Below are 17,773 nucleotides of genomic sequence, written 5' to 3'. Positions count from 1 at the left end.
GTGTCCCCGCCGGGCCGCCTCCGGTGGCTCCCGAGGCCGCGGGGGCCCGAACGGCGCCCCGCGCTCCCACTGCGGGCAGGGCGGCCCTGCGTGCTTGTGTAAATGGCCACAGAATGTCCCTGTGTCGGGCTGGCGGGGGCTCCAACTCGGAAAAGTGGACGTCAGGCTCAAGGGACAAGTGGGAGATGCTCTCCTTCACTGGTTTCTTTTTTCCTTTTTTTTTTTTTTTTCCCCCCTCTACCTCTTTTCCCTCCCTTTCCCCTTTTCTTTTGGTCTGGAGTTTCTGCCTCAGAATGGGGGGAGTCCGCCCGCCGCGACACCGCCGAGTGGGACGGGGCACGAAGAGCAATCCCGGGCTGGCTTGTGCGAGCGGCCGTGTGGGAGGGGGCCGAAGCGCTGACAACCACAAGGTTAAATGCTCACTGCCCCAGAGAGGTGCGTGGGGAGGGAGCTCGCTGCACGCTCGTCACATGCCTCTGGGCCCTCGGAGAATCCCTCTGCCAGCATCTTTCTTTCCTCCAGTTTCTTGAAGCCCTCTGAAGTAAACTGATGTAGTGTTATTAATGGGGTCTGTAGTGCTCCAGTGGAAAGCGCGTGTGTTGGAGAAGAGGGAATGAACTTACCTAACTGGTCAGGGAGAGAGAACGGTAGAAAGACTTTTCTCATCCCTCGCTCCCTGTGCAGTAAGGTAAAAACGTGAAGTAATGGCCGAGGAATTAAACACGGGTAATTTCTTACTGATGTGTGCAACGAGGTTTGTGTTTCTCCTTGACCTCACTTTCAGGGGTGACCTGCGTTGGAAGAGTCCCCTGATTTTGCTCAGCTGCTGGAGGAAAAGGGAGGAAGGGCTCTTAACATCTCTATTAATACCCGTTAATAATAATAACAACCGGGTGATGTCTTCATCCCCGTGACTCTCTGTCAGGGGGTGCCTGCCGACCTGTGTCTGCTTCCCTGTGATTGACAGGCTGCCAGCAGGATGCTGCCTCCATTGCAGGGGTGAGAGGCACAGGTGAGCTGCGAGGAGAGCCCGAGATCTGAAGAGGGTTTCCTAATAGGGATGTTTGGGCTCTTTCAAGTGTCGCAGACACACTCATTAAACTCAAGGAGCTCGGGGCCGGTGTGGTGGTGCTGTAAGGAAATGAAACTAGAACCGTTGATTATCCAGACAGTTCTCAACAGCCTCCTTCCAGGAGATTTCACGAGCGGCTGTATAAAAGGGAATAATGGTGGTGGGTGGGAGAGGTAAAGAGGAAATTAGTGTGGGGTGCACTTAAAAAAGGAGCAAAGTAGGAAACAAACCCCTGATGAGAAGGATGTGAAGATCAGAGCAACAAGGTGCGGTAATGCCTAGGAATCTCCTGTGCTGTTGATGAGTAGTTATGCTTGAGGAGAAATTATGGGCACTTTCTAAGGTGCACTGGAGAAATGGGGTATAGGAGGTGAGACTCAGAGAAGAAACTCTTTTTATGAAGAGGTCATTTTACCTTTTCAAGTTTCTTTCTGCCTGATTCAAATGGGCTCCACTTGCCCGCTCATCTGTGAATGTTAAAAGGGGATGCTGGACCTGCACAGTTTACAAATGGACTAAAATGTAAGCTTTTGCTAACTAAACCAATTCCTTTTGAAATCAAGCTTGAATGAGCTTGTTAATAAAAATGGGTCTGTTTTACTCCCATAAATGGCCCTTTTTTTTCCCTTTTATTTTTCTTTTTCCCAGAAGCCGGTCTGATTTTTACCATCTAAAAATCCCAGCGTTGTGGCTACTGTCCAGTTCTCCCCTTGATTTAAGAGGCTTTGCCATGTAGGGTTTTTCTTTGAGGGGTTTTCTTCTTTTGAGGTCTCTGGCAGCAGTGGAGGTATTCATAGTCATTACTGCACAGAGAAGGCAGGATTTCAGGATTACCCCTCCCAGAAGTCCTGGTGCATAGCAAGGAGGACACTTGCTGCCTTGTAGATATGTGCCCCTTGCTTTTGCATCCCTGAAGGCTACTTGGGAAGCTGGGCCATGGCCATGGCCTCAGAGGCAGCTGCCCAGTCTTTCAGCTTGGGGCCTTAGGGGTGTGTGCCAGCCCCAGTGTGACACCAGGATCGCCCCAGCGGTGCGATAACTGCGGATTTGTGCTTCCGCTCCGCGTTTGTGAGCGAAAAGCTTCCTTGGCAGGCACGCTCTGCGGTGCCGAGAAGTAGTAGAGACTCAATAATACTTTTCTGTGGCTCTTCACAGATACCACTGAGGATGAAGGGGCAGATTGAAAAAATAACAACAGTAATAATGTTTTTGACTTGATGTGTTGTGGCATCGCGTCAAGTTATGTCGGGGAGGTAACAGCATTTTGTATGTTTGAAGTGACATAATATAACTTGACTGATGCAACATGACTTGATATCAGAAAATACTGGTTCACAGTGGAACTTTGGCAGGTATCTTCCCTGAACAAAATGTTAGGAACTGAGAGAAGAGGGGCAAGAGGGGTGGGAGAGAGAAAGGTTGAAAGAGAAGAACTTCAAGGCTCACATTTTAGTCAGTTCCACTGCATAAATCATGGCAGAATTTGCTGTGGGCAAGCCAACCTACACACCGTGCAGCACATTTATAAATTTCGAGATAATGAGAGTTACGATATTTCTCAAATACATAAATGTTTTGATTGCAAAGACCAGATTTCTGCTTAAAAAAGTAAACTGACATCAGGTAGCATGATTAATTCCAACAGATTGTGTTAATTGTAGTTGACTTAAATTGCTGTACAAACGTGTTGGGGGTTAGAAAACTTTTATTTTTAATTGTTGGTGTGTGAAATGAGTAAGCAGATAAAGTGTTTAAAAAAATCTGTTTGCACAGGGAGTAATCCAGCCTCTATGACATGATGGAGCAGTAAAGGAATAAAATGTACATTGATCCGGTACTGCATATTTTTTCATGAGTGCATTATGTCTGCTGGTTTGCTCTGCTGCAGAAGTCAGCTGTGACAGACAATGGCCAACGTCATTTTTATCAAAACCCTGCCTTTCTTGTAGTTACCAAATAGTGGAAGTTGAAATGCACCGTATGTTTTGGGGTAAATCTGCCGTTTTTGAAGGTGACAGGGTTGAAAAGTACGCAGACAAAGATAGAACATTTTTGGAGTTCACCATTTTCTGATGGAGGCCAATGGCATATTGAAAGTATTAAAGTGCCTCAAACCTAGAAAAGCCTGCAGTTTTGTTAGTTTTTGCATGGATGCTTTTAACTATTAGACTTTAATCTTTGGGATAAAGTCCTCCTCCTTTTTAGCTTGTGACACTCCCTGAAAGAAAGTGATTATTTATGGTGGTTGCACTCTTAGGCTAAAATACATATTCAACACTTGCAAACTAGTATCACTAGGAAACAGGAGTTGTTGGAAGCACTAGATGAAAACAGTTCAATGTAAAACGATACATTTAACATCAAATATTCTCAAGGACTGTTAGGATTAAGTATTGTGAATGAAGGGGGAAGGAAAAGCCACTTCAGCTGGGGATAAGGAATCTAATTAAAAATCACTATTAAGGATATATAACTGGAGCCTGCTATCATGCTCTTTAGAGTACCGTTGTATCAGTTGTAAAAGGGAGGAAGAAGTATCATTAAAGCAGAAATGAAATGTTTTCTCAGATTAAAAGGCTGAGATGAGTGAAACGGTGCTGTTGATCTTGGTAGCGAAGCATCTGATTCCACAATCCTTACGAGAGCCATTGGAGACAACAGATGACTTGTCTGAAAAAGGATTGAGAGGTGCAGGACGAAGGATAAAAGACGTGGGCTCCCCACTTGTCACTTTATATTTGGGCATTGATGGCATTTCTGAAAAGTGGAGCCAACCTGTAAGGGCTTGTACCGTGTTTGATTAGGTAAATTCATTTTAATATCGACCTAGTGAAAATGAAGCTGCATTCTCTGGAGTACACCCTGAAACTAATACCGACATGTGAAAACAAACCCAAAATATTTGTGCAGAAAATTAGTATCAAGTTCTAGGTCACCAGAGACGTGTGAAATGCGGCTGGGAGCAGCGGGGAGCCGGCATCAGCTGCGGAGAGTTCTGAGCCTCTGACCTGCCAGACCAAACCGCAGGGAGCAGAGCTGGAGCATCCCCCGTGCCCCGGCCCCGCAGAGGACAAAGCGGCGGCGGCGCAGGTGGCCCCGCGGCCGGCGGCACCTGGGCGGGGGCCGGGCGGGCTGCAGGTGGTGCTGCTGAGCCGGGAAGCCGCGCTCCGCCAGGAATCCCCGGCAGCAGCACGAGAGGGGGCCCTGCCAAACGCGCGCATTTATTCATTGCAAGTGTGCAAGGCTCACCAATTGAGAGGCAGAGGCAGCACTAGTCGGGCTTAGGTATTCTACCCTCTCTGAATACAATTTCGGATTTAGAGTCAGCTTAAATCCAAAGGGAAAACACTTTATAAGGCTGAAAGCTGTGTAGTTGCAACAGCCAGGGTTATGAGCTATCAAAGGCAATTACATTAAAATAGATTATACTGTGTAAATTGAGCCATTTAGAAGGTGAGAACCAAAGAAACAGCTCTGATCCCCCTTCTTTCTAAATTGCAGTTTTAGTTCCTTGCAATTCTGAGGCACAAAAGTAGGTGAGACTGCTTTTGTATCTGCAAAGTGCTTTATTTCTGAGTGTAATTCTAACTGAGTGCAATCTAGGTTAAAAGCTGGACAACTGGGTAATTAGAGCTCGCTTGCTGCTAAAGGACGATCAGCTGTACGGTAGCTCATTTGTGTTCCCAGAGACTTGTTCTCCTCTCCCCTGAGCGGAGGCTCCTGGAGAAGAAGCATCTGTGCCCAGACTTTTCTTGATTGCGGAGATGATGGTGCTGGACAAGGAGGACGGTAGGTGGGCTGAGATTGTGTAAGCCTGTGCTTGGTGTCTTCTGTGTGCTGCTAATGTAGAAATAAATAGTTTTGAAGCAGGTGTGCACTGTGCATTTCAGAGTGCTCTGCTTTGAGCTTCTGATGTTTTTCTCTTGTGTAGGTAAAAGCATGCTTGCTCTTTATTTTTTTTTTTTATCTCTTCTCTGACATGATCGGACAGCCAAGAAGGGTTTACTCCAGGCTCTGTTTGCTGATGGACATAGCAGAAACAGCTTGATTTTTTTTTTAATATCGATGTAGATTTTTCTTTCTGCAAGTTAATATATCCATTTTAACCTGTTTGTTTTAACAGCTTTTATTGTAAATCTAATTTTGAGATTTTCTTTCCTTTTCATTGCATGCCATTTAGGTCTCTTTAATGTGCGCCTCTAATATCTATTTCTCACAGCTTTTCTTCATAGCTATAAACATAATGACAATAAGCTAATAAGCTGCTGTGGCAGGAAAAAAAGCATTGGTTTATTCTAAGAATTAATGGCAGAAGTGGAGGTTCATTTGGAAGGTAATTTCATGAATGAAGCTGAAGGAGAGCTTGACTTATTTTAGGATTTCACATATACTTATTTTTTAAGCTGGCTAGTCCTCATTAAGGATGCTTAAGGGGAACAAATTGATGTGAGTGATATCAGACAGTGTTAGTGAGTAGCCTGAATGACCTGATGCTATCTTTTGCATGTTGCCTGCCAGGGTGTGCAACTTAACTGCTCAGTCATCAGTAGTTTCTGGGATGAAGGTGGTAAGTCCAATCGCAACTTTTTAATTAAGTTTTTTTTTTTTTCAAGGGCTGCTTTTTGGCTTAGGTTGTCCCTCATAGCTCATAGCCTGAGAGCAAGGATTAAAACTGAGGCAGAGCAGAACATTTCTGTAGCCATCCACATGGACTTCTATCGATGGTGCTGCCTCTTGCCAAGGACCTCCACCTTGGCGGCACTTTGTGCATGGAAAGTGGGAACTGCATCTTAACTTCTAACAGGCATTTCTACCCATTATCTCCTTATTTCATTCCATCTTTATAAATGGATGAAGTGTGCCGTGTAATGGATTTCCCTGATCTTTTAAAATTTATTTTAGAAATCTCTTTAAGTGTAAAAAAAAAAAAAAAGTCATAGCGTAGGCTGTTGCCATTTGAAAGTAGGAGAAATTACTGAATATTTGTAACACTGTAGACAGGAAGCAGCTTTTCACTGGGAGCAAAAGGGCTTGGAGAAATTGGAAGTTGGGCATTTGGGCAGTAGCATTGATTTTACTTGAATATATGTATTGCTTTTTAAAATATTTATGAGAAAAATAACTTGTAATTCAAAGTCACTTACTTTCCTCTGTTGGGGTCATGCTAACCATGTTTTGTGACTAATACTGAAAGCTGCTATTAAGTTGAAATTCTACGATTTTTATTCCACAACCCATATCTGTCTTCTAGTATTTTAAAACTGAATTAGTACTGCACTGGAGACTAATTAGGAAGGCTTTGACGATTGAAGGACCGGAAGTCATCTACTAAAGTTTCTTTTCCCTCTCTCCTTTCCTTGCCTCCCAAAAAAAGGGAGTGTTTTAGACATAGCATTTTGAGGTCTTCTCTCATTATAGGTTTGATTTCTAAAATTCTCAGTCTGGCATGTTCATGCAGGTAGAATTTGCATCTAGTTTCTGGGATGGCATGTGAGGTTTTGTTTCACAAAGTATTTGGGACAATGAAAAAACGTGGACTTTTCACAAAGACTTGACACCTGTAAAATATGAGACTAAGCAGAAATGCATCATTATCAGTGCCCTCTTGTATGTAGATTCAATCAGATTTGGACTAAGAGTAGACCAATGTGAGATCAAAGTCTGTGTGTAAGTCGTTGTGCCCTTCTGAATTTATTCTGTGCTAATTAAGTTGGCATCCCAAAACTGTGAAATAATCTTATTGAGGGGGGAAAAAAAATAAATCATGGGCTTTATTTCTGTTAAGATCTCCTAAGTTCCTTTATTAACACAGTAGAACTTTAAAAAAAAAATGAGTAGATGTGGAGCATCTGTTACCCATCTTCTAGATCAGCTTTGCAGTTGACTGGCCTGTGGATGAAAGACACACTAAGTGCTTGAGTATTGCTTATGCTGGGAAAACAAATGAAGCTAACAGGGTTTCAAAGGCTTTGAAGCAGTGTCACTCTCAGAGGTGTTCAGTTGTTTTCTTTGGCAATATAAGTTGAAGCAAGCTAGTTTACTTTATTAGAGGCATAAGGCTACTCTTGTAACCTTCCTCTGACTAAGATGAATTTGGCTGACTGACCTTATTTCTTTCAGGACCACACGTGTTGTGCTGGGTTTGGGTTTTTTGGGTTTTTTTTCCCTCCTTAGGATTCATCTCTTTTAAAGGACGGCAGCATTTTCTGTATTTTGTTAAAGCTCCCTTTTCAATTTGTGCCTCCCCACAGAACTATGTTCTGCTATGATGGAGCAATGCAAATCAAGTAAAATAGCCCAAATTAATTCTTCACATCGGCGGCAGTATGATTGCCTGCATGGAATCAATAATGCATCATAGAGGGATCAAATTTTGGAGTATAATGTGTGAATAATGCTTGACACAAAACAAAAATTCAGTCATCATAATAGCAATTAGGAAAAAGCTGCAGCTTATCCCAGCTGTAATCTCTGCTAACAATGAAGCACAGCCTGGTAATCAGCATGTATGGTATGAAATGCGCTAATAGAAATCACGGCTCTTTGTTATGTGTGTGTGGGGTGAAAGTTTCCTTTTCAGCTAACTTGTGCTGTGTTAACCAGACATAGCATCCTTCAACCAAATTGTGGAGTGTGCGTGCACTTGTAAAAACACTGATCAGCTGTGTGTTCATCCCGATGTTTGCATAGACAGGAGCACCCCAAATCATGGATCCTTTGTGTTTTCAAGCAGAACTCTGATTAAACAGATCACAAGAGTAGGCTGAGTAAATAACACATCAGTGGACTCCATTAAACGTGTACCTTGGTTTTACATAGAAAGAAAATCTCGTATTTTGTTCAAAAATGGAAGGAAAAACATGGATACTCAGTGGTTGTGTGCATTGGGGTTGGAGAATGGGTCTTAGGTGGATGGGAGGTATTTAGGGCAATGAATATTAGGTAATTTGAAACTGCATTAGTAGCAGCAGTTGGGTTCCCTGTTGTGTGAGAGCCCATCTTGCCCCGCACAGAAGGTAAAAACCCGCAGCATTTGGCGTTAGAAAAGCTGAGAAATGGATTGTGTAATGTCAGTGACAGGAACTGTGCCACAGCACCCTGGCCAGGACAGCAGAGCTGTGGGCTGGCTTCACAAGGGAGTATGCCAGCTGCCAGATGGAGTTGCCTATACAGAGGTGTCTCTCCATATCCACCTGCCTATCTCCAGCAACATAGGTCCAAGCGGTCCTGTTGTGTCGAAAAAAGTCATCATAGGCACAGAAATAAAGGAGGTACAAATTGTGCCACGTAGGAGGAAGAGCTGTTCTGCGTGCTGCTGCTATCTTTTGTTTGCCTTTGAGCGTACCTTTCTCGGGGGTACCTATTGAGGAGTCCTGCAGAGAGAGAAGGGGACATGGCACAGTGGCTTTTCCTCATGTGACATGAAAATTAGGCAATTTTCTTTTGCCTAATATTCTTGAAGCTCTCTCGTTCTTTCCTGTGCCCCTCTACCACGGACCTCCTCCATGGTCCACTGGTATCTAGCTTACCATGTATGAGGAATCCCTACATATCTTCCCAGACATCAGCTTATTCAAAGAATGATTAATAAAGGTCACCAAAGATCTTATTTTTGCCTACTTAGCTGAGTTACCTGTTGGTTTTTTTGAGGGCTTGATCTTCACACATATGCTTTTGGTGTAATTTTGGAGGTTTGGTCTGGCTTTAGTTCATGACAGTGTCCTTTTGTGACTCAGAAGTACAGCAGTGGATTAATATATTCATGAAGAGGAGATAAAAAGTTCTCAAAGAAGTATTCTGAATAAAATCGGAGCACATTCGGCAGCAGAACATGAGACTCGGTTTGGTCATAAAGGACCTAAAAACCATTTGGACTGTTTCTCCAAAGCTGATCAAGTGTGGAGCTAGAGGCAGCTCTTCCTAGAGCTTCCCTCTGCCCCTGAAGTGGCAAATATGGAAGCATGATAGAACCAAGGGGTAGTAAAGTAATTGCCTAAAGCTATTCAAGAAATTGAGGCTGCTGTAGTTGGAGCACTGATAACCTTAGGTATCCTTTTAAAGAAATCTCATCCTATGGGAAGAAGAGGAGTGAAAGGAGGTAGCAGGCCTAAGAGGAGCAAACTGCTTTGTGCAGGAGTATAGCAGGCAATCACGTAGTTCCTAGTGTTTGTTCAGACCAGATAGCTGAAGGATCTGGGTAGGATGTCATCATACTTCATTCCCAGATGCTGTTGACACGTGATAATTGTCTAGTTGACATAACAAGCGTTGAAACAGTGTAAGGACATTTTCCAGCTTGGGTAATAGGGCAAAAGAAGCAGCTTGTTCTTGGAAATCAGTCTGTTCTAATTTTGCTTTAATGCAGTAGAAGGTATACTTGATACCCTGGCAGCAGAACATAATTCGTCTTCTTTGGAGTTAGTGTTAAATTTTATTATCTTTAATAAATACAACGTGAACATGTCAGCTTGTTTGTCATAGTCATTCCAAAAATGCTCTCTTATGGTAGAATCTTCGGAAAAATTCCTTTTAAGAGCAGTGCATTATTAATAAAGTAATCCATTAGGTCTGGTGATAAAGGGTCACAGCAGAGTCTGAAATGCGTTTCTTAAATGGTTAAGAAATTTATCATGGTTGGAGGATTAATTGATTTCATTTGGAGGCTTTCTTAAAGTTTTCAGGCGTTGTGTTTAGAGGTGGTTTTATTCTCTTTGGAAATGTGCTTGCCGCTCAAAGTTTTGCTTCGCTGTCATTAGCATGAACTATTACATTTCTGCTAAAGGCAAACTGTTCTTCTAGCGTTATGACTGATTGCATCTGTGAGGAGTCCTACTTAGGTAAAGAATATGAAAGTTTATGGCAAATAAGGTATTTTACTTGAAATCAATTCAAAATCAGAATAATGGCATCAAGCATTAAGTGTTGCAGCATAAGAATAAAGACGGCACTGCAGATGCTGCTAAATGCTGAACTATAAAACTCTAATGGGTCTATATCTTTTAAAAATTGGACAGAATTGTCATCATTTAGAATACATAGACATTGTTTTAAACCGTATAGAAATCGCTGCCCCCAACTTCAATAATGTGCATAACTGTTGCCAGGGAATGATTTATTCAGTGAATGTAGCTCCTATTCACTGAAGACTTGGGGGTGGAGGGAAGGGTGCTTTAAAATGAAAGTTGTTCACTATTAGATTAACATAATTAAACCTATAGATGGTCTGAGAAAAATCCACCACAGCTACTGTTTTTTCAGTTCTCTGTGTGTGTTTTCTCTGCCCTCCAATGGGATGACTCCCAAGCCCAAGTTTCCAAGCACAATGTGGGGTGCTGTCCCTGCAAACAGATGCTCAACTCTCCAGTGAATGTTCTTGCAAACTACTCTCTACTTACATTACTTATCAAAGCAGATAATGGATGCTCTTGCCCAAATTTAGAGGGTTTTTAAATGTCATTGAATATTTTCAAACTCTTTATGCCAATGTTCAGAGTTCCTTGTGTGCTAATCAAACTCTGAAAGGGTGGTTTGGGCAGTGAAAGTATTATTTGCCTTCCTTTTAAACTACTGATATCAACAGTTCAAGTTTCTCCTAAAGAAAAAGTGGATGATTGTTGCATATTCATGACTGAACTGCAGAGAACTTGGACCAGAATTAAACAATTAACCCTCTCTCCAATGTAAACATCCATTTGAGTAGAAGCCAGGGATGTTCCTACTTGGTTTATTATGGATCCGAGATATAGAAATGTATTCCAGAGGACTGTGTTTCTAATAAATAAAAAGCCATAATGAGAATGTAACTGGGAAGGAAGACAAAAGCAGCCATGCTTTAAATTGTTAATGATGGTGCCAGTGGCTGCAGCTTTACCACAGCTGTTTAAATTGATCAGCTAGTGAAAATGTTTTGTTTTGGCATTTTCCCTGCATGTGCAACTCTTTCGAAGGGACGTCTGGAAGGTTTTCAAAGGGGAATCATGATCTTTTTTTAAACAAGGCTTAGAGCACCACAGTTTCCAGCATTTTGGAATCCAGTATTTAAGGATGCAGTTCAGTTTCTCTTTTGTAAAGTTTTTGGCTGATGAGCCATTATTTCCTCTAGATTTCCTTTACCACTTTTTAAAAATTTTATTTTTCTTTCCCCTCCACAAATACTGCAATTACTCACTACCCATAAAAGCTGAGGCAACAGCACACTTCCTAGCTGTCCTTTTTTCTTTTCCCATCTCTATTTTACTGATGCTACTGAGCTTGATCAGAAAAGCAGAAAGGGGCTATGTCGATTCGCTATGCATCTTTTGGTCAAGCATCCAGTGTGAAATTGTTCTGTAAAATGTACTTTTTCAGAGGGAACTCACTCCTAATTTATCTCCTGGTTGGCTCTACCTTGCAGCTGAAGTGGGTTAACCAATACCTCTTTATCGCTTGTGTCCTTTCCTTCTGTTCCAGAGAAATGGGTGTATGTTTCAAAAGGATGCCATCTCTTCAGGGCAGGTAGGGAGGAGAAGATTGGACTTTCTGTGTGTTGACAAGTGACATGGTAGAGATGTTTGGGAAGGGGACTGGCTTGAGCTGGTGAGCCTTGGTGTCTTTTTTGGAACGCCTCCTGCCTTGAGCTCATGGGCAGACCTCGTGTGACTCCTCTTCCTGGCACTCTTGGTGGCAGGTGACTCCTGGGCAGGCCGTGCCTTAGATAATGTTGAGCAGCCAGGTTTCTGCATTAATGTACTTGCAGTGAGGGTGGGTACTGAACATTATTCAGAATCCATTATATATTTATCCTTATACTCCTTTGTGGAAAATGATTTCTGTAAGTACCCTGTTACGGTTATGAAAGCCTAAATAAGCATCAGTCTCAAACCCTTTGACCTGTCTGCACAGAATGGAGATCTGTTTTGAAAAGGACTCCTTTATATCTGTTTTTACTCCATGCCCTTCCATTCATTTGCCTATACAAAGCAATAAAGGGTAAAACTAAAGTAACATAAATTGGTCTGTCTTCCTGAATCCATGTCTCGCTAATGTACCCAGATTAACTCAACTGTAAATTGTCTCCTTTGGATGTCGTGTCTTGCTAAAAGTTTCCTATATGATTCATGATTTGGATTGCTTTTAACAGCTATTGGCTAAGCAATATGGTAAATGTACAAGGTGATGCAATTGGCATTAGTGAGAGGATGCACAGGAGCATGTAATGCAGTCAATACTACATTAACTACTGATGCCCAATTACAGAAACTGGAAGAGTGGCTTTTAGGAGCATTAGGACTTGCAGAAGAGCTGAGATCACCTGCCGCTCCTTGCCTAAAAGCTTCACCCTTTACACGCTGGGATCAAAGCAAACATTTAGTTGCTCTTTTGTCATGTATAACAACGAAGGTATTTTCCCCCCTTTTTTTTTCCAAAAAGTGTCACACTGATGCTTTTAGCACATGTAAAATCCTATCTCCATATTTCAAGACTCTACTTCCATCTCCTGGGGCAAGACTTTATTTGAATAAAAACTCTTTAACCACCTCTGCATTTATTGTTTCTCTGAAGCTTACTCTTACAGCCAGTTTTTCTTTTAAAGAAATACTAAGTGATATTTAGAGTGTCCTATTTCAGTGTGCCAGACTGGGCTCCTCTTTGTTCCCCCCAGCTTCTTCCTTTTTCTAATCTGTATATGATTGTTTGTGCCCTCAGCTGGCTCCAAGTCTAAAAGGTGTTTTAAAATACAACCAGATACCACACAAAACAGGATATTTGAGTGTGCAACCTCTCTGCAGTCCACATTCAGATTAAGCACATATTGTTTCCACCACTGCTTTTAAACTCATTTGCAGTAGATGGCGAAGGATCACATTATACTAAAAGACAGTGCATACTTTTAGATCGAGCTGGGTGATCACAGATTCTAAATCTGTTTTTAAAATAATGAGCTATGTCACTGCTGCATGGCAAAGCTAGCAACCCACAAAGTTCCTCTGGACTTGGAGCGAGATGGGAAATTAAGCGGCTCTAAGAACACTGAAATATTTTAGTATAAAAGACAGCTGGCAGGTGGCTTATTGCTCTTGTTGCAGCATTTGTCTTTACTTCCAGCTATGATACTTGGCATATCACTGCCGCTTTTAATCCTCAAAGCATTTTGCCAGTATTGAGGAATTTGTGCACCCCAAGTGATCATCCCCTGGAACTAAGGCCTGGATATCTGGGGAATGTGCCTGACCCCCCATGAGGCATGGGTGGGCTTTTGTGTTTCAGCTGTCCCTGGTTTGTTCCTCTCTGCTGGGCTTGGGTCCCACCTTGCCTGCTGTCCCATGCTGGGTTAGGAGGTCAGACATCTGCAGAAGAAGGGAGAAATAACTTCTGGATCTCCTGGGAAGAACAGAGTGCTATTGAAACAATTGCTCTCCTTAACTGTTTCAGGGGCAGGTTTATTGATCCCCTCTCAGTTGGCAATTTTAATTTTGGGGGTTTTTTATCCCTGAGGTCCAGTCCAAGCAATTGCAAATTGTTGAAGATAAGCCTTCTCTGGCTAATCTTCCTGCCATAATTATGAGCGTTGGTCACGTTCCCGTCCTCCCCCTTCGATGACTGTGAGTGTCGGTCTCGTCCCCCTCTGCCATTTCACGGGGGCAACAGAAAAAATGGGGTAAGACTGTGCTGGAAAACATCCTGACAGTCTACAGGCATTTCCTCAGCGGCCTTCTTGTTTGATAGATGGTGCCTTAATTTCTCAGCCAGCAGCTGTGTTGGGTGTCCGTGTGTTGGCTCCGAATCCCCCCGGCGCTCTGCCCCATACCTGGGTACTGGGCTGCTCCGGGGTGTTTGCTGCGGCAGGGGCGGGGCAGAGGAGGAGCCTGTTATTTTTAAGACTGATTGTTGCTTTCAGGTGCCGATCGATGCTCTTTTGAACGTCTGGGGGAGCAGAGCAGAAGGTGACCTGCTGGTTTTCCCCTTGCACTAATGTGTTTAAAAGGTGGCACCAGCAGTGGGGGCGTGGGGGAACTTGGCTGAGCTGTGCCTTCAGCGCGCTTGAAACGCAGACGAGTATCCTGAGCTTGATGCACTTTCCAAGCTGTACAAACAATGTTTGAAAAGTCTGAAGTACCCAGCAGGGCAAGTCAAAACGTCCTTGAGCAACTTTGTATTTAGACAGTGTTTTCTCTTTGCCTTTGATCAGGAGGGAACAGATGTGTCTCCTCTCATGTGTGTGTTTGTGCACACCCCCTGATGTACTCGCGTTCCCTGTCCTTGTGCAGGGGCTGCAGTATTTAGGGTGCGCTGTTATTCCTCTTTGTTCTCTCTTATTACTGTTGTTCTGTTGCTTTTTTGGTTTTGTTTTTCCAGGGAATCTAAGTTGGAATTTAGAGAGGCCAGACTAAACAAGGTTTTAACTTACTCTCGCTCATTTCCTTATCTCTCTTTAACTCGGAGAGAGTGGAAAAAGAATATATATATATATATATATATAGTAACGCTCCCTTTAAAAACAAAAAAAAAGTATGCATATATATAATCGATTCCTTGACTAGTTTTTTGGGGGGCAGGTTTTGAGCATTTGGTCTAAGTGGGCTGCTCAGTGAAATTTGTACATTCATAAAATAGCTGATTGAAAAGCAATATTTCAGATAAATACAAGCCAGCGATCTATCAGCAGTTGTAATAAAAGCTGGGCTTCAGGCTGTGATTTTATTTTGAAATAATAAGAATTGCTTTATTCTTTTTACTTGAGTTACCATGGTAATTCTGTCGTGTAGCAGTGTTATATTGATTTAGAAAGTGGACAGTAATATTTCTTTTGTGTTATTCTGTTTCTAGGGGTTGATTTCTAATTTCCACTTGGAGATTACTTTTATAAATTTCTTAAGTCCTTCCACTTTTTTCTCTAGCAGTGTAATTTTCCTCTCACACATTGCTATTTTCTGAGCTTATTGGTTTGCTCTTATTTTAAATTAAACTTGCTGGTTTCAAATATTGAAATGACATCTTTGTCTGTGTCTGTACTTTGGTTTAGCAAAATATTACAGTCTGCTGTTTTATGCTTAATAATTTAAGGGAAGCTTTATGTCTGCCATCAGTGGTTGTTGGTAACTCATGACTAAACCAACACAGAGCTCAAACCTCTGACATTTTAATACTGTGTAATGGTGCTTCCACCCTGCACACTGTTTGGGTTTTTCTTTAATCTGCCTTGTGTGTGTGCTAAAAAGAATGCCAATTAAATTCTGAAGAGATCAGGAGGAGTTTTTGGGTGGAGCTGGCTCTTGGCCACTTTAGGTCTCTGTCACGCTTGAGAGAACCATTGGTTTTATCTATGGCACAGGTACCGTTCCTGGCTACCCATATTTCTCTTGCAATTAAGAAGCTTCAAGTTTTCTAGAAGAAAAATTTTGACTTGCAGAAGTGCTTGTGCACACTCAGTGCCTGGCAAAAAGTAACAAACTCCTTTAGCTCTGTACGGGATGGTTATATAAGGTTTTTCCAACCATTCTGATTCTGTGCTACCTTAGCTATGGAGCACTGCTCTTAGATTGCTGCTGCTTTAAGAAATGGCAGCCTAAACAGGATGGGACTGTTCCTTGTGGCATCTCTTTCTTTTTTTGTGAATGAGAAATAATCCTTCTATCCCAAACCTGGGAGAAGAGGGGCAATGAACCTCAGGCATCCCAGTCTTCAGAAGTGGTATTTTAGATCCTGAAACCAAAGCCATGAATTCTGCTTTCCAACACGAGTCATTCGGATGACCTTTCAGTTCAGAGGGTGGGATACCTACTTTGTGAGCACTAAGAACAGATTTCCTGATGCTATAAAACCACCACTGATAGATTCTGTGGTGCAAGTAACTGGTGGGAGGGAAACTGAAGTCTTGTGCTGTTGCCCCTTGGTTTCATTCCTGTATGAAGCTCACAACAGTAAGAAAAGGAGCCCAGAAATCCCAGCTGATCTTTTTGGGGCTCGCTGGAATGTCTACAAGCAGGAATTACCACCAGCTGGAAAGGGCAGAAGAAGAGGAGAAGGGTGGCTTGGACAGATGGTGGTTGACCTCAAAAGGACTGAGGTGTGAAGTAGCTGGTGAAAGGCAAATGCAATCCTGGAATAAATAGAACAAGGAACTGCTAATAATGATTCCTGTTAATAATGCTGGAGAGAGGCACTGACAGACCTTGTCTACTATGGGTAACTTGCAGATCCCTCATGCTAAGGGACAGTAAATCCATGTGGAAGTAGGGGCAGAGAGGATGCTCATGAAGAGCAATCTGTGCTTCAGCTCATCTGCCTTTGCAAAATGAAGGCTGACTGGTCTGGATAAGCACTCTGGGAGGGGAAACACCAGGGAGGAAGGAAAGTGGACTTTTTACCCCAAAACATTAGAACAAGTAGTTGGAAATGGCTAAGAATGTTTCTAGGCTACCAATTTAAAAGCTTCTGGGCTTCTGGTCTCTAGATCAGCTTTCCTCAGAGGACAGTGGAGGCATGAAGCTGACTTGCGTGGGTTAGAGAAAGGCATGGTGCCATAGCCTCTGGCTGTAGGAGCTGGGACTCACTAGTCCTTCTCATCAGTCCATGTTGAGGCATTTATGCCACAGCCTGTGAAGCTCTGTCAATGTTTCCATAAAAGCCCCGTATTTTCATGAACATTCATTCATGGCGAAAGTCTGCATGTAAGATCGTGCCTGAGGTTACCTTTTTCTTCCCTATTAAAATTTTATAAACCTGTCACTTGGCTGGGAATTTTAGTTTTCTGTGAAAGTGAAATAGAAGGGGGGCCCTGATGGGGAAGCATGGAGGTTATAGTGTCATTTTCTTCCTCAGTGCTCCCTGTAAAAATAAATAAATAAGTAAGTAAAAAGGCACAAGCTACAATCTTATGGGTGAACTCCTTGATGAGAATGGCAAAAGCCATGTCTGCAGGTTCTGAACTCCTTTTCAGTGATGTGATTTGGTTTGATCTGAGTGTGAAAACACATAGGCAGCTGCTGCTCCCAGAAGCCTCCCCTAGCTTTTCTGTGTGCAGGTGTTGCCTGTGCTGTTCAGCTTGAGAGCAGTGATCCACAAACTTTAAAACCTTGAAATAGGTCCTGACCTGTGAGGCTGTAATGGCCCTGGGAGCCTTTACGGCCCATCAGATGATGTCTGTTACACATTAGTCTGTAATAGCTCCAGAATAACTAACTTCTTTTTTTTTTTTTTTTTTCTTTTTAATCAGTAATTATATCTCTCCACAATGGAGTGCAGTGGCTCGCCGTGCTAAAGCACAGTTTTAAGGTAATGCAACAAGAGACTGTTTAATGTCTCTGACAGTCTCGGTGCTGAGCACAGGTCCCCTCTTTTCGTTCTTCAGCATTTTCTTTCTCATTCCTTACTCGTATTGCAGCAAATCCGGGCTACCAGGAGCTGGCATCTCACCCCAGATTCTCTGTGATGTGGTAAACAAATACCTCATACTATGGGTCTCCTCAAAATAATGATCTGGTCTTTCCCCATCACAGCTGCTTTTCAGGAAGACCTTCAGCTGATAATTTGCAGTCTTCTTAGTAGGGCTCTGTGCTCAAGAGAGCAATCTTGCCATGGTGGGAAAAAGGACTAGATGATTTAATGGACTTTTTTTATAATCATTTCACTCTGTATCTGATCTTTTTGTGGGATACAGTGCTGCCTGCATCCTAAGTTGGGATTTGGGTTTGCTACCCCCTACCTAAAATGTATTTTCTT

General features: G+C 42.7%; 1 protein-coding gene across 1 annotated transcript in view; it reads left to right on the top strand.

The window, feature by feature from the left end:
- Positions 1 to 4,307: 4,307 nt before the first annotated feature.
- LMO1 (LIM domain only 1) overlaps positions 4,308 to 17,773 on the top strand; it is a 57,079-nt gene continuing 43,613 nt past the window's right edge. The window contains exon 1 of the mRNA XM_008644868.2: positions 4,308 to 4,861. Within this exon, the coding sequence (XP_008643090.1) occupies positions 4,837 to 4,861 (25 nt within the window). The 5' untranslated portion in view covers positions 4,308 to 4,836. The remainder of the gene's footprint in view (positions 4,862 to 17,773) is intronic.

Source organism: Corvus brachyrhynchos, unplaced genomic scaffold, assembly GCF_000691975.1.
Source record: "Corvus brachyrhynchos isolate BGI_N302 unplaced genomic scaffold, ASM69197v1 scaffold542, whole genome shotgun sequence".
In the NCBI taxonomy this organism is placed as follows: Eukaryota; Metazoa; Chordata; class Aves; order Passeriformes; family Corvidae; genus Corvus; species Corvus brachyrhynchos.
This window is presented reverse-complemented; position numbering and strand designations above follow the sequence as displayed.